General features: G+C 34.1%; 1 protein-coding gene across 1 annotated transcript; it reads right to left on the minus strand.

Annotated features, from left to right (window-relative positions):
• Positions 1-1,170: 1,170 nt before the first annotated feature.
• LOC126809681 (uncharacterized) lies at positions 1,171-15,014 on the minus strand. The gene is made up of 8 exons (XM_056099035.1): positions 14,913-15,014; positions 12,263-12,347; positions 7,994-12,040; positions 7,118-7,199; positions 4,269-4,595; positions 3,853-4,053; positions 3,136-3,220; positions 1,171-2,810 (listed from the first exon to the last, which is right to left on the minus strand). Exons 3-8 carry the CDS (start codon positions 8,009-8,011, stop codon positions 2,237-2,239), a joined length of 1,287 nt encoding a protein of 428 aa, XP_055955010.1. The 5' UTR covers positions 8,012-12,040; positions 12,263-12,347; positions 14,913-15,014; the 3' UTR covers positions 1,171-2,236.
• Between the last annotated feature and the right edge of the window lie 278 nt (positions 15,015-15,292).

Here is a 15,292-nt window from a genome sequence, read left to right on the forward strand (position 1 = left end):
TGCCGTTCCTTCTTACAGAACAGGTATTGATAAAATAATAGGCAACAAATAGGTCATAGAACTGAACCTAATAACCATTTTTAATTAGATAAATAAAATTATATATGCATTTTTGATTAGATATAATTACGGGATCATGAAGGCTCGGGGAGTTGGATGGCCGAATGGTTAGCGCTTGCACGTTGTTTCATAAGGTCTGTCCCTGTTATAGGGTCGCCTGTCAACCTCGTGGGTTTTTTCCCGGTCCTGCAGTTTCCCCCTACTACTAAAGTCCCCTACGGGCAAGCGAATTATTGAAATAAAATTGAACCATATGTTAGTTCCGAAATGACCATACATGTCGTTTGAGTGGATACGGGGGAAGTCGGTGGACATAATCTGTTTCATAATCTGCCGTAGGAACTTTTAAGGGGCATTATATTTGTAACGGTTTTAACGGTACAATTTTCTCATGAGAATTCTAATAAATTACTAGGACACTTTACTGTACTCTTTTTTAAAAATAATAGTACTGTAACTGTGGGTTAATTAATCTGATACTGGGTATTTCTTTTTAACGTTCCTTTGCATTTGAACGTGAAGATGTACAATAATACACACAATATTTATGAAATAGTTCATAGTTATGAACCCTATATCCACCTTCGTTAGCTGGGCCTAATATCAAATGGAATATCTTTATTTTCTATGGCAGCACTGGAGTTATCTCCATTGTAGACATGTTTGCAATGACGGGGTATTTGAATTAAACTGCTGCATGTAATTATTACACTTTATCACAGGGGTGTTCTTGTAAAGCGAGGGTGTAGAATATACAATATATCAGCCAAATTCAAAGACTTGAGAGCACATAGAAATTCGCCTTATTTACTTTATTTTTTCAGTTTCAGACACTTACTCCTGACTTTTCCATATAATTATGTGAAGCATATCATAATTATTGTCGTAAAATGGAATTATTGTTTAATATTGTTGAAGCCAAAACCCATATCCACACTGTAAGACAACCGGTGTTCATCAGGAAGTTCCGACAAATTGCATTATTGTTATGTTTTTAACCATGCTAAGCTTGGAAAAATATATTTCCGTTTCACGGAGTTAGTTCGGAAAACATAACAAAGAAACAATCACCCATATCTGTTATCTCGGAATTTGACAGGAGGGAGAAACTAAAACATTCACACTCTTTATTTAATAATATTAATAATAAAATGTCCCCTGAAAATAACCAACTCTTTATTATATTCAACAGTATCAACAATAAAGTATACAGAATATATATGATTGGGTCTATTCGTTGATTTACGGAAGTTTAAAAGTCAGTGTTCTAATCGGGTGTGTTCCGTTATCCTCCCAATTAAAAGTTTAAATACTAATAATAATAAAACAATAATCATATATATGTAATAATAAAATAATAATAATAATAAAACAATAATCATATATATGTAATAATAAAATAATAATTTAATACCTAAGAAACAATAATAAAAGCATAATATTATGAACTAAATTTAAAAGGAATATCAGCCCCAAAATGGTTCAACGTCCTATTCAGTATTTATAGATATTATGGTCTGAAAAAAACTAATTCGACATCCTCTGCAGAGGATATAAACAATGCCACCTATAAGTGTTGGGCAAATTGTTTGATTGAATTCAAACATGGAGATTATCTACCGTTGTTAAGTGGGGTCTGTGTACTTAAAAAATCAATTTGAGTACATTTTAAGTCGTGAAAAAATATTAAATATTGTCCAAAAATGGACGATATTTAATCAAAATGGTTAATTAACAACAAAAAATTATAAAAAAATAAACTAAGTTTGAAGAATACGTTTTATACCACCAAACTCGTCATATAATATGTAACGTGGCGCGGGAAAAATCCTAAATTTTTATTATTTTATATTGCCAGGTTTAGTAACAAAGTTACCTCTCTTGGATGATAGTTACTCATAATTAACCATTCCTGACCTGATTTGGAAAATCGGACAAGAACCAATCTCAGTAGAAACTGTTGGACTGCGATAAAGTTTTTTAATTCATAATCATATCAGTCAAGGAAAATAAATCTGGAATTACTTCTGCGACAACAATTAAAATAAATAGGAATTATATTTCCCGCGATGTACAACTCTTGTAGACGGGCGAACACATTTAAACATAATTGTGTGTGATAATTGAAGGGAAATACGGACTTATTGTACGGGGTTGGATATAATTCTTTCTATGTTTAAAGACTAAAATTCTCGTAATTAGAAATATTTATATTTGTGTAGTTTGTTTCATCAGGATAATCATCTTTATTAATTGTTTCTCTGCTAATGTCACCATTAGAAACTCGCTTCTTTACATCACCAAGGTGATTGTAATGATCATCCTTTTCTCCATGACTGGGAAAGTTTTCAGCACCAATATGGTTGTAATCATCGTTTATCTTCTCGCTCCTTATCCCACCAATATGGTTGTAGTCATCCTTCTCACCCGTCACCACACCAATATGGCTGTAATCATCATCTATCTTCTCCTCCTGATCCCCACCGAGATGGTTATAGTCATCACTAAACTGTTTATCTTTACCAGTCGGAATTCTAAGATGATTATAGTTATTAGCATTGTCCGTAGAGTTGTTGTTCCGGACATCATGTAAATGATTATAATCGTCAGCCTCAATACATCTTGTTGATGACGAGTTGTCTGTCGAGAATATAACATGGTTATAACTTTCGCCAGTTGTTTCGTATCCTGGGTTTTCCACGAGTCTACTACCTTGGATATGTTTACTAATAAGGCGACTAACTGTTCTTCTGCAAAAAATAAAGTACTTTTCGTGGACTATGCAACCATGGAGAATTAAGTTTTACACAAACTGCGAAATAATACAAATGTATAAGATTTGCATATTGTCGCTCTGTGGTGCTATCACCATGCGGGGTCTAGCCGCCGCTTGAGTTCCTCGCCTTCTCATTCTTTAGGCATTTCGCGTATGACGAGTCAGGCCTTTATAACTAGTTTGCGTATTATAGGTTCTTCTCCATGGGTGTTTATGCCAAGATTACGTATAATTTACAATATCCAAGATTGAAATAAAATAAATACTGCTACCAACGGAGGTTAACATTGTTTACTTACCTCTTTATTACAACCAGAATAATAATAGCCAATAATATCACCAGAATGAAACATCCAGTAACACTTCCTACTATATCGGGTATATCTAGAAATTAAACAAAAATAAGTGTGTATATGATTTGCACTGAATAAAGACAAGCATTGTTCCATTACATACTTTTTGTCTCTTTTTCGAAGATTATAACCACGCGCAAAATGTACTGCCATGTAAGGAAAGCAGCCTGGTTATATGACTTCATGGGATGATTTGCCCAAAAAATAGTAGATATTCCAGTAACTGCTCGGTGCATCAATCCTCATCTTGTCTAAAAAAAAGCCTGGCATAACCCATCCCAAACCCCTAATTCAATGCAAATAAATGCCTTATTTAACAGGGCTACAAAGGATTCAATCTCGTGTTCTTTTTCCAGTAACTAATTTATGTTACAAACTTGACCAGTGATCCTAATTTGTGTGTCCAAAAGGGAGTACATTGCTCGGGATCATTTGCAGCACATAAGTCTAACCGACCCTCCCCTATTGTGACGGTAAGCCACGCGGTTGTTCACTTCCTCTGGTTTTGCCAGCGTCGTTTCACCTTGTCAGTGATACAGGAAAGATGATGTGACAAGGAACAGCGTCTAGTCGTTCGGATAGAAGAAAACGTTGTGTGCACGTTAAATGACCATTAAGTCAACAAAAGGAATGTAAAATAGATAGATTCATGATCCAACATACCTAACGTACCAGTTGTGTCTACTCCGCTGGTACTAACCCTTGTTGCTGTAGATTCCGTGATCATTAAGTCATCAATTGGTGTGGGGACCACTGTGTGAATTATAGTGACGGTCATGTCGCCAATTTTGAGGCTGGTTGGTAGTGGGAACCCTGACATTCCCTCATCGGTGTATTCGGTTTCTCCCGTTTCTTGTCTAGTTGCTTAAATTATATTAACATAGTATGGCTTCAAAACAATCGCAATACATCACGTTACAGTGATATGGCTGAAAATACCAATGTAGTTAGACAAAATATTACGCTTATGATCAGTTTAACGGGTTTGTTTTGTTTATAAACCTACTGAACGTTCATGCCTTAATCATGCATTTTTTAATATTATTGCTATTTGCAAAAAGAAAACTTGATTATAATACCTTCAACGCAAGAGTAATAAAGTCTGGAAACGGTGTGTATTTTCTTCTTGCAGGATATGTTGTTCGATTTGCCAGGTGTAGTAACGTAACACATTTTTTGTCTGTTGCATTTCTGTTTCAGGTCATGATAATCTTCATTGCTAAACAGTTTAAAGCAAATTGAGGGCTTGTAAACTTTCTGACCACGACAATGGCGGTCACATGCAACCCCATACCGAGTAAATCCATAATAAGCAGGGCCTAACTGTATACCTTTCCCTTTATTACAAGTAAGATGGTGTATATTACAGCTTCCATCTGTACATGCATCACTTATCACCCACGAGTCTGTTAAGATAAAAAGAGTTATTTATGTAGTCTGCAATAGCTGAGTGGATAATAGCTCTATTCTTGGGAATCTCAAAACAGACGAAAATGGATCTAAAGGCACATAGTAATGTATATAGTAGTTTACATTAATTTTTAATCTAATTTCCAATTAATTAACGATACATTATGGTAGATTCGATAACGAGTTGGCAGTTCTCACTATAATAGTTAAGAACTAGATAATGTAAAGGCAATTTGCTGAACATTTCATTCAAATTGATCCACTGTTAACCAAGAACTAAGCGGTTGAAATTTCCGGCTAGCCGTGATAACGGCATAGTCACGATTCTCCACTTATTCGTTAAATCGTGAAGGAAAGTTATGCAGTAAATCGGTTCATAATCCACTAAAGATCGCAGGCTAGCGATGCCATCAAGAGTTGATTATTGTCTGGATAGGTTAATTAATGTCTAATTAATAATTTAGATAACATTTCAGGCCTAAATAAAGACCTGCAATAGACAGATTTAGCTCTTGCATAATGCATGTTTAATTGAACGACAGTCGTTTGCGCCTGCATCAGTAGATTCTGCATGCTTTTTTTTTATTTTGTCGTTTGTGAATCATCCATTTTTGATTACTTTCACAGTGTTTGGTGGCCACAAGGTTGGGGGTGTTTTTCTTTCTTCATTACACCTGGCATCCGAAACCATAGCGAACATGATGCCGTGTACTGCTTTTAAACATACATTATACAAAAGATAAATCTGTCTATTGCAGTTCTTTCTTTGGGCCTGAAATGTTATCTAAATTATTAATTAGACATTAATTAACTTTTCCAGACCATAATCAACTCTCGATGTCATCGCTAACTCTGAGATGTTTATTTGATTAGGTTCCGATTTTTGTTCGACGTTTTTTTATCGTTCCGACTTTAGGAATGATGATCGAGGCTAGGCCGAAAATTCAATCGCTAAAATCTCGGTTCAGAGTGGATCAATTTGACTAAAATTTTCAGCAAATTTGCTTTACATTATCTAGATTTTAACTATTATAGTGATAACTGACAGCTCTTTATCTAATCTCCCATAATGTATCTTTAATATTGATTGAAATGGGCCAACATTTCGAAAATAATGGATAATAATTTATTCGACGATTCAGGAAAATAGTGTAATGCATTAATGCACCTTATGTTTTTATTTTGTATTCCCATATGCGATCCTTGGTAACATCCTGGTCAACATAAATATCTTCGCACAGACCATGCACAGCGCAAATGGTATAGCGATCATTACTAGGGCCCGGGGTTATAATGAATAATAACGTTTAGTCTCAAAATGAACCATACCATGTTATCAAGACCTTAAAGCGAGAATTTCAAATTTTCTAAGAAAGTCAAAACATAATTATTTCTATGTCTTTTGCTCAATACTATTATACGATCATGGGCATTATTTCCCACCCTTAAAAATCTATGACACAGGAAATAACAACACAATTACCTCCCCTGTTTTGCTATTGACAACATGGGGCAGCCATTTTCCAACGTTGGAATTTAAAGTTAAAAATGATATTTTTGCCAATTTCTCAGCTGGCAATAGCGAATTATAGGATTAATAGGATTATTCTTTAACAAGGTAGGACTGTTTATGGATACCATCTATTTTAAGGCTTTAATTTAATACATTTTAAAAATATAACTTGAAAATTTGCAATTGCAACTTTAACCACATTCCCTTTAAAGGCTCAATACCACTCTTGTTGTAACTGAATAATATGTCCCAATCTTTATTCTGGTCAACAAATTGTACTATTTTACAATATTCCAATTAATTGGTGATACAAATTTCATCTTATCACACCTAATTTAAAAAATTGTAAAAATTCAACTAAATGATTTGAAAAGCCTAACGTAAACCTTTTCAAATGTGACTTGGATTTAAAAATATTTTCGAACCCTCTGGACAAGTAAAATAGGATGTAATGGATAATTTACACAACAGATAGGACACTTAAACATCTAGTACCTAGAATAAGGCTATTATTTATTTTCTGGGGCTGTCAAGCCAGCAAGCGTGTTATTGTCCCTTTAATGTAAAATAGAGGTAGGGAGTTATATATACTACGGTAAATTGATCCAATAGCATGTAATATCCAAACTGGAAATATACAGGTAACATTTATTGTTTATTACCGTGTGGCGTTTTGGCGGGTCTTTTGTGGTCTTTATGAAACTATGGATAGTAATAAAAAGTAATTGTATTTTCATTGTGGTCTGTGTGTGTATTTATGTTACGCTACATTAGTGCGGAAGAAATAAGAAATAGCGACCAATTCAGTATTTTCCATGAATTGTTTATCATTATACTACTGATACAATAGATAAGACACAAAATATATATGAGAATGGTATGCGTGCTTTTAACGAACAAACAGAAACCTATAAAAGTATTTAAGATATTAAAATATCTTTTAAGTACTTTTATAGGTTTCTGTTTGTTCGTTTTAAATCATTTTTTTTTAAAAATAAAATATACCTAGTTCTGAAGGAAGACGAAAGAAGATAATCACTAATAACAGTTTCTCCATTAAAATTGTCCTGGTGTTAAATGAATAATCCTATAATAATAAAAAAAATTATCATGGGTGATACAATGGATATGACCAGGACATTGATATTACCAAATCTGGGTACCCCTTTCACGTTTGACGTCGAGTCAAATGTCGCAGACCCTCTGATAAATTACATATTACCACAATGTTAACAGAGCGCTGAATGGGTAAGAACACCTATAGAATTGTCATTCAGTACGACCGTCGTAAATACTGAATCGGGTCTGAACTCAATCATTACGTCTGGAACTTCCAAATCATGTTAGCTCGACTACCTACCAACATATCTCTTAAGGCAGCGCCTTGAACTGTTCCTTCCAATTATGTGTCAAAAAATCAACAAATCTGTTCAAATCTGATCTTAGCAAAGATATCATCAGAACTCATTGGAAGACAAATACCTAAAACTTCTCTGATTTATATTAAGTTATTAACGTAAGCCTTCATGAAGAAATAATAATAAATTTAAGATATTAAAATTTAATTTCAAATAGAGATATAACATTTTTCAATAAACACATTTGAGATTATTGATTTGTTTGGGGTTTTTTTGTTTGTTTTTTTTTTTGGGGGGGGGGGGGTTACAAATCATCACAACCCCCAAAACACACGAGTAAATACTTTGCGTATAGTTTATCTTGTATTTTAGGCCTTTTAATACTAATAAATTGGCCATTTTAAACCATTGTACATGAAGATATTTTTTATAGATAAGGGTGCTCGTCGTAATTCTTTCCATCTTCAAGTCAAACGTTCTTAATGCGGTATATATTTTATTGTTAATCAAGAAAGAGTCTTACCTTGTTATCCAGTCTCATTCATTACCTATTAAAAACTTGAATAAAACTAACTATTGCGATTTTACATTAGGTTATCACAGTTACAGAAAAAATGTACGCATCACTGATGTATCAATCGTTGTAAACACAACCAGGATGTTATAAACGGTTTTATAGCGACCTTTCATCAAACAGATCATCGCTTTAAAGCGAACTCTGTGAAAAACAAATATCAGTATTTATTTTCTTTTTAGTCAGAACCGGATGAATAAGTTAGAAACGCCCCTTTTATTTTTGTTGTACGGTTCCCCTTAAACAATATATAGAAAGAATGTTCTTACAACTGTGTGCTATTTTGTCGGCTGCCCCGTGATAAGGCACATTCTATTTGACGCTTGTATCAGATCATATCCATTTGGTCGTAGAGTCCGGAGGCCGGTTTATGGAAAAACTGAAATTATGAGACCAATTTAGCTGTATCGCATCCAGTTCCACTATTTTATGTACAGTAGATCGTTAAACAGATTTTAAACTAACGTATTAAACTATTCGACGTTTACGTTACAAAGGTTGTCCTGTGACTTTAAATCTATCAGGAAGTGATGTAATAAAATAAAAAACTTTATTTCAATGACCTGGTTTGTATAGCATTATATAGAAATATATATACTAAATAGAAATAACTGCATGTATGTATATATTATTAGACATGTCAAGTCACTGAACACAAAAATATTCCGAGCACATAATATTAATACGATAAGCAGGAGAAAATAAGTCCGCTTCGATCCCGGCCATTTTTTGTTCAGTCTCTGTCTTTTTAAATCGCTTCAGTATATTGCTGATTGTATAAACTAAAACATATCGGGGGAGTTGGAGGGGGGGGGGGGGCTTGGTTTCGATTCCCCGCTTGTTAGTCTCTCTCTCTGAACAAATCTGCGTTCATTGATTGTCCTTATAATATGTTGATATGGAGCATTCGCATTCTCTAATTAATCCAGTTTTATGATAGATTGTAGTATTTATAAAGCGATACGTATTGAAGATAGATATTTAATTCACTCAACTGCATTATTAAAAGTAAAATGCCAATGGTTTATTCATTAAAGAAGTGGTGGTTTGGGGAGTTTTTGGCGTTTCATTTGCTTTTAAAAATTAGAGGAATGCTTTTTTTCACGAGCAGCCGAATATATGCCCCCCCCCCCACACATATATATATATATAGTCAGCAAAAGCATATAAACCAAACTAAAAGCTTAAAATTTAACAGTAATTTAAGCGGAAGTTGGCTTGCAATTTTGTGTTATTCTCGTTTAATATCCATGGTATAATACGAAAGAGATCTAGGTTAGATCATCTTATACTTATATACCTACAAGAAAGCTTCACTTCACAAGTCACATAATTTATGGTAACACATTTTGTGTGAAATATAGTATTGGGTTATTAAAAAGCAATTTGATATGGATAATTATAAGGTTGTTTGGTTGATGTATTTTATACCTAGTAAAATGTAACTATATTTCGTCCTACATATTTCGCATATAGCAAACATCAATAGGTTCCAGTATTATATATACAAACATGGAAATAAATAATTTACTTATGTGGAACATTTGGAATATAACGGCAAACCAGTATACCTGTGGCTGTGGCAAAGGCACATACCAATGGCGATATGAATGAACAGACAATAATGTAAACTGTAAATGGCCACACCGTTTGTTAGTATTATTAAATTTTGGACCAGAACGTTTCTTAAACATAGTACACTTGATTGTTGTCTTAAACTCTTTATTTTGTGTATATGCTCTATTTCCATATCACAACAAACACCATATTGAAATTGAAATGAAATGAAATGGGTTTAACGTCCTACTGTTTTGTTCCTATACTGGGCTAATGAAGACGGGCATGCGCCATACAGTGTGCTATGAGAGAAATTTTGCCCGGGCAGCGGCACTATCGCCTACTTTTATATCGAATTCCAACTGCCAAGGGATTTTTTACGTGCATTCCAATGTTTAGACGGGACCTCTGTTCTGCACCACTGACAAGGGGAAACCATATTGAAATTGAACAAAACTGCAAAGGTGACATTTATTGAAAATGCAACATGAAATTAAAAGCAGTAATAAGTATGAATAACTAATAAGATGATATTATGAACAATTAATATGTACTAAAATGAAAAACCTAGAGGATATAATATTAATAATTAACTTTATGCCAATGTGAGGTATCTAAAATATTTCGCCATAAAGATTATGGAATCCAAAAGCATTCTTCACACAGGAAAAAAGAAATGAATCAATCACCACTTAAAATAATTAAAAGTCAATTATAGTGACAGTACTCAATATAATTTCCCAACAAGAGATAGAAATTTTAGAGTTAAAATCAAAACTGTAGAATACAGCGAATATCTTGTTTAATGATTGGTGTTGTATGTGGACGGTTTTACACGACCATCTCTTGTTTGATGATACATATTATGATAATATTATCATGACTAATGATACCTTTTCCATCCTGAAGGCTTATACCAAAAATATAAACTACTATCTAACGACAATCTTCAACTACGTAACACCTTAACACTTAGCCCAAGACTTTAGACTTGACTTTCCCTTTCTCTCGAGTTTCGCATACCCTTCCACGCTATAATCAACATCAGATGATCGTGTCGCTAACCATATTAACCTCTGTACATTACCTTCTGTATATGAACCTCTATATATTAAGTATTTTGTACTAATCTAAGATAACTATTTCAATTAGGTGAGAGTAAATATTTTTGCTTTTGTAATGTATACCATATTATGTAAATCATGTGTATAATTATAAACAATGTTTTTTATATCTGTAATTTATATAAGCTCCGGCTTGTTTTCACATCCCATGTGTATTTTTACATTATGTAAATATTGATTGAATAAATATTGTTTAAAAGAAGATTGAAATCTTTTGTTGAAAGCACGACATCATGGCTGTGGTGCTTCATCAACATAATTATCACTAATGAAATTAATAGAACCTGGGTGAGCTACATTTACGGTTAGATTACAAGTATCATCAATGACATATTTTGTAAGCCTGATTCAGCAGCAACAGCTTGGCTCAGATCATGAGCAGCTCCAGCTGTCTGTAGGTTTAGCATGGGTGATAGCAACCGAAATTACCTTAATACCAATCTGCAACTGTGGCATTGTGTTGAACTGTGGACACACTGCCTAAAATCTGTAGCCTGTGATGTCGTAAGCCTTTGTCTTTTCTAAAGATCTTTTACCAAAGCAAAGATATCCCTTTAACAAATAATAAAATTACAGAAAAATAGTATAGCTATACTAGCTGAGTTATGGTACCCTTGTAATAAAATACACTGAATAGCAGTAGTACTAAGTCATAGTACGAGACTACCAAAGCAAAGATATCGCTTTTAAACGGCATTTGTTTGTAATAAAGGTCACCATTAGGAATCTGCACTTCTTTAAGTCACCAGGCTGCATGTGACTGGATTAGTTTTCAACAATATTATAGCTGTAATCAGCGTGAATCTTCTCCTCCTTTATGCCACCAATATGGTTGCAGTCATCATTTTCCTTCACCTCCTATACCTCACTTTCTTTTTCGAGATGGTTGTAGTCTTCGTGGATCTCCTTTTCCCTAATATTACCGACATGGTTGTAGTCTGCATCCGGTTTCTCTCTTACATCACCTCGGGGTTTGTAGTCGGCGTGTGTCTTCTTCCTTAAGTCACCGACATCGTTGTGGTCGAAGTGGGTGTTCTTCGTGAAGTCACCGAGATGGTTGTAGTCGTCACTAAACTGTTTATCTTCACCAGGCGCACTTCTAAGATGGTTATAGTCATTAGCATTGTCCGTAGAGTTGTTGGTCCTGGCGTCATGCAAATGATTATAATCGTCAGACTCAATACCTCGTGTAGAAGGCGAATTGTCATGCGTGAATGTCACATGATTGCAACTTTCGCCAGTAGTTTCGTATCCTGTGTTTGACAGGCTAACACTATGTTGTAAATGGTTACCAATAACACGACTAACTCTTCTTCTGCAATAAATAAAGTAAGTTTCTTGGACTATCCATACGTGTGCTATGTGGAAAATAAAATAAATATTTACAATAGAATTGTAAGAATAGAGTATATTTGTATTAATCACGGTAACTTTTACAGTTTGTCTTAAGATATACAAACGTATTTAATATAATAATTTTCGAGGACTGGTGTGGTTCGAAAAGAAACACAACCTGAAAGATAACAGCTTCCCTTACCTCTTTATTACAACCAGAATAACTATAACCAATAATATCACCAAAATGAAACATCCAGTAACACTTCCTACTATAACGGGTATATCTAGAAATCAACCAACAATACATAGAACCAACAATCTACAGAATTCAAAATTGGTACTCATTAGAGACAACCAGTCGTTGCCAGGCAAGATACGCCCACATTTTGCAAGATGTGGATAGAGAACAATCTAATAAAAGAGGGCCATAATCCAGAAAGTTATGGTCTGAAATGCGCGAATATCGAAATGGACTGAATTATTTGGGATATAAAGATACATATTTAAGTTTTAATAAATTCGAATAAAAATCGTGACTTCTAGAGAGTCCACAACGTTGGTATTATATACTTTTACACTACATGTATTTGCGAGCGAGGGACGGTGACTTTGTCCGGCAGTTTTGTTCCGATTTGCACAAAATTCGAAATCAACCTTCATTAGGGTGTAACAATGATTTATGCAAACGTTTTTGTAAACGTGATAAAAATTGTGACCTCTAGAGGGACTACAAGCTAAAAACGTGATTTTTCGTACAACCAAGGGCCATAACCTTGATATACCATATATTTATCGAATGGACTGAGATATTTGGGATATAAAGATATATATTTAAGTTTCATCAAAATTGGATAAAAATCGTGACTTCTGGAGAGTCCACAACCTTGGTATTACATACTTTTACACTATTTGCGTACGATGGGCGGTCATTTTGTCCGACTGTTTTGGTGCGATTTTCAACCATCAATAGGGTGTACCGGTGATATATTCAAACGGTTTTTTTTTAAATCGGATAAAAATTGTTACCCCTAGAGGCACCACAAGCTAAAAATGCACAGAACCTAGATTTTTGGGTTATAAACATGTATTTCAAGTTTCATTAAAATCATATAAAAATTGTGACCTCTAGAGGGTCCACAACTTTGATATTTCACGACATTCGAACTCAACCGTCATTACGGTGATATTTTCGTAAAATCAGTGACCATAATTCATGAAGTTACGATCCGATATGCGCAAATATCGAAAGGAACCAAGATCTTTGGGTTATAAACATGCATTTCAAGGTTAATAAAAATCAGATAAAAATTATGATTTTTCGTACATTCAGGGGCCATAATCCATGAAGTTTTGATGCGATACATGTCAATATTGAAAGGAACCGAGATCTTTTGTAGATAAACAAATTGTGGGCGGACAGACAGACGGACAGGGGCGACGACAATATACGTCCACATGAAAATGTGGGCGTATAAAAACGAATATCGTTGATTTATTTCTATTGGTCTTAGTACTCAACGAAAGTCATTTGGAGTGGGGTGGGGGGTCTAAAGACCATAATTTCTGTAACGCAAACGCCTAAATGAACTATAATAGTTTTCACTGGATTCCTAATCCCCATAAAAATCGGTAATGATTACAATCGTAAACAAATTAGTGCACTGATTGAAGTTATTGAGTAAAGCATGCTTTTCAAATAAGTCATACTTATTGCAAATGTTTTTGAGATTGGACTAAAAGTTTGTTTTTTCAGTCATGGCCCAGGTGTCTAATTTGCATATTCTATATTATGCAATATAACTGTACTGTTCTTCTAGTGCTTTTCAGCACCCTTGACACTGTAATTATGGTCATAGGTACTGGTTTCTTGGAGCTAAGTTAAAAAGTTTCAGATTTAGGGGGAAAAATAAGTTTTTCACTAATGGCGGATGTTAATTTGCATATTGTGCATCAGGTAATTATGTGATTATATTCTAAATGTGTTTATTTGTGTCCCTGGCCACGAAAACATGGGTTTGGATACAATTTCCATTAAATTTGAACATTTGATAGCCAAATTATAGCATTAAATCAATTTTGAAATATGAAATTATGCTAATTAGCATATTACGCAATTTGACCCATTTCCACCAAAAATATTTTGGAACATTTTTAGTATGATGTACAGGAGACCTTCGGAAATGCATACCACCAAAAGAAATTCTGTTGCAATTTGTTTTGGGTTGGACCCTTTTTTCAGCTAGATTGACTGGACTATTCCAAAATTTTACTCCTTTGGCGACTAAAGGTCTGCACAATAAGTAGGGGCAGGGGTCTAGGTTATTGTAATTATTTCCCGGATGTTTTGACTAAGAATCGTGTGTCACGATCATCTGCAGCTCAAACGTCAGGTGGCACAGTTCATATTGTTACGGTTGCGTGTTCCTTTCCACTTGGAACTGATCTACTCTTAAGCGATAATCATTATATTATGCCAGACAATTCTTATCGTGTTCTTAACATTAATCTATTAATGGGTAACTATTTAATACAGATTGGGAAGGGGGTGGGGTACGTCTTGTAAAAGATATCTACAATCGTCGTAACGTCCAACCAAAAGGTTACAAAGGTGTAACTTTCAGATATACAATTAGTATGTTCCATCTATAAATATTTGGATGATTTTAGGTCACCGTTGACTTCGTATTATCAATAGCGGCACATTAGGACTATATACCCAGAACTAAAATGATAAACAGCGTGTAAGTTTATTGCTGCTAATTACATCTAAACAATTTCTATATCAGACACACATTTAATAAATTAGAGAGGATTAAACCATGGTCCAATATTGTTAATACGCAACTTACCAGCTGAATCTACTCCTGTTTCGGGAGATAAAGTTTGGGCACCACTGGTATCAGCACTTTCGATTCCGCCTGGTTCTTTATTTTTTTCTTCTTCATTCGATTAAATATTGACAATGTATTACACTAAAACAGTCGTCATATTAAATACTGATATGACTAAAAATAGTCTTGTAGACTGACAAAATATTCCCCTTAAAACCAAAGATCGATTTGAAAATTTTCTGCGGGACACAAAATACAGTAGTTTTGATTATAAACGTACTAAACGTACATGTATTTGCTATATTTATTGAAGAAAGAAAGGAAATTGATTACAAATCATACCTTTTGTACAATTGTAATATATCCTCGAAAATGTGTAGTAATAGTAATACATATTC

This window comes from Patella vulgata, chromosome 2 (assembly GCF_932274485.2).
Source record: "Patella vulgata chromosome 2, xgPatVulg1.2, whole genome shotgun sequence".
Lineage (NCBI taxonomy): Eukaryota > Metazoa > Mollusca > Gastropoda > Patellidae > Patella > Patella vulgata.

Excerpts from the sequence above, each read along its gene's own strand:
- LOC126809681 (XM_056099035.1), bottom strand. Across the intron at positions 3,221-3,852 it reads AGACACAACTGGTACGTTAG|ATATACCCGATATAGTAGGA; the intron begins GTATGTTGGATC and ends TTTAATTTCTAG. Across the intron at positions 2,811-3,135 it reads ATTCTGGTTGTAATAAAGAG|AAGAACAGTTAGTCGCCTTA; the intron begins GTAAGTAAACAA and ends TATTTTTTGCAG.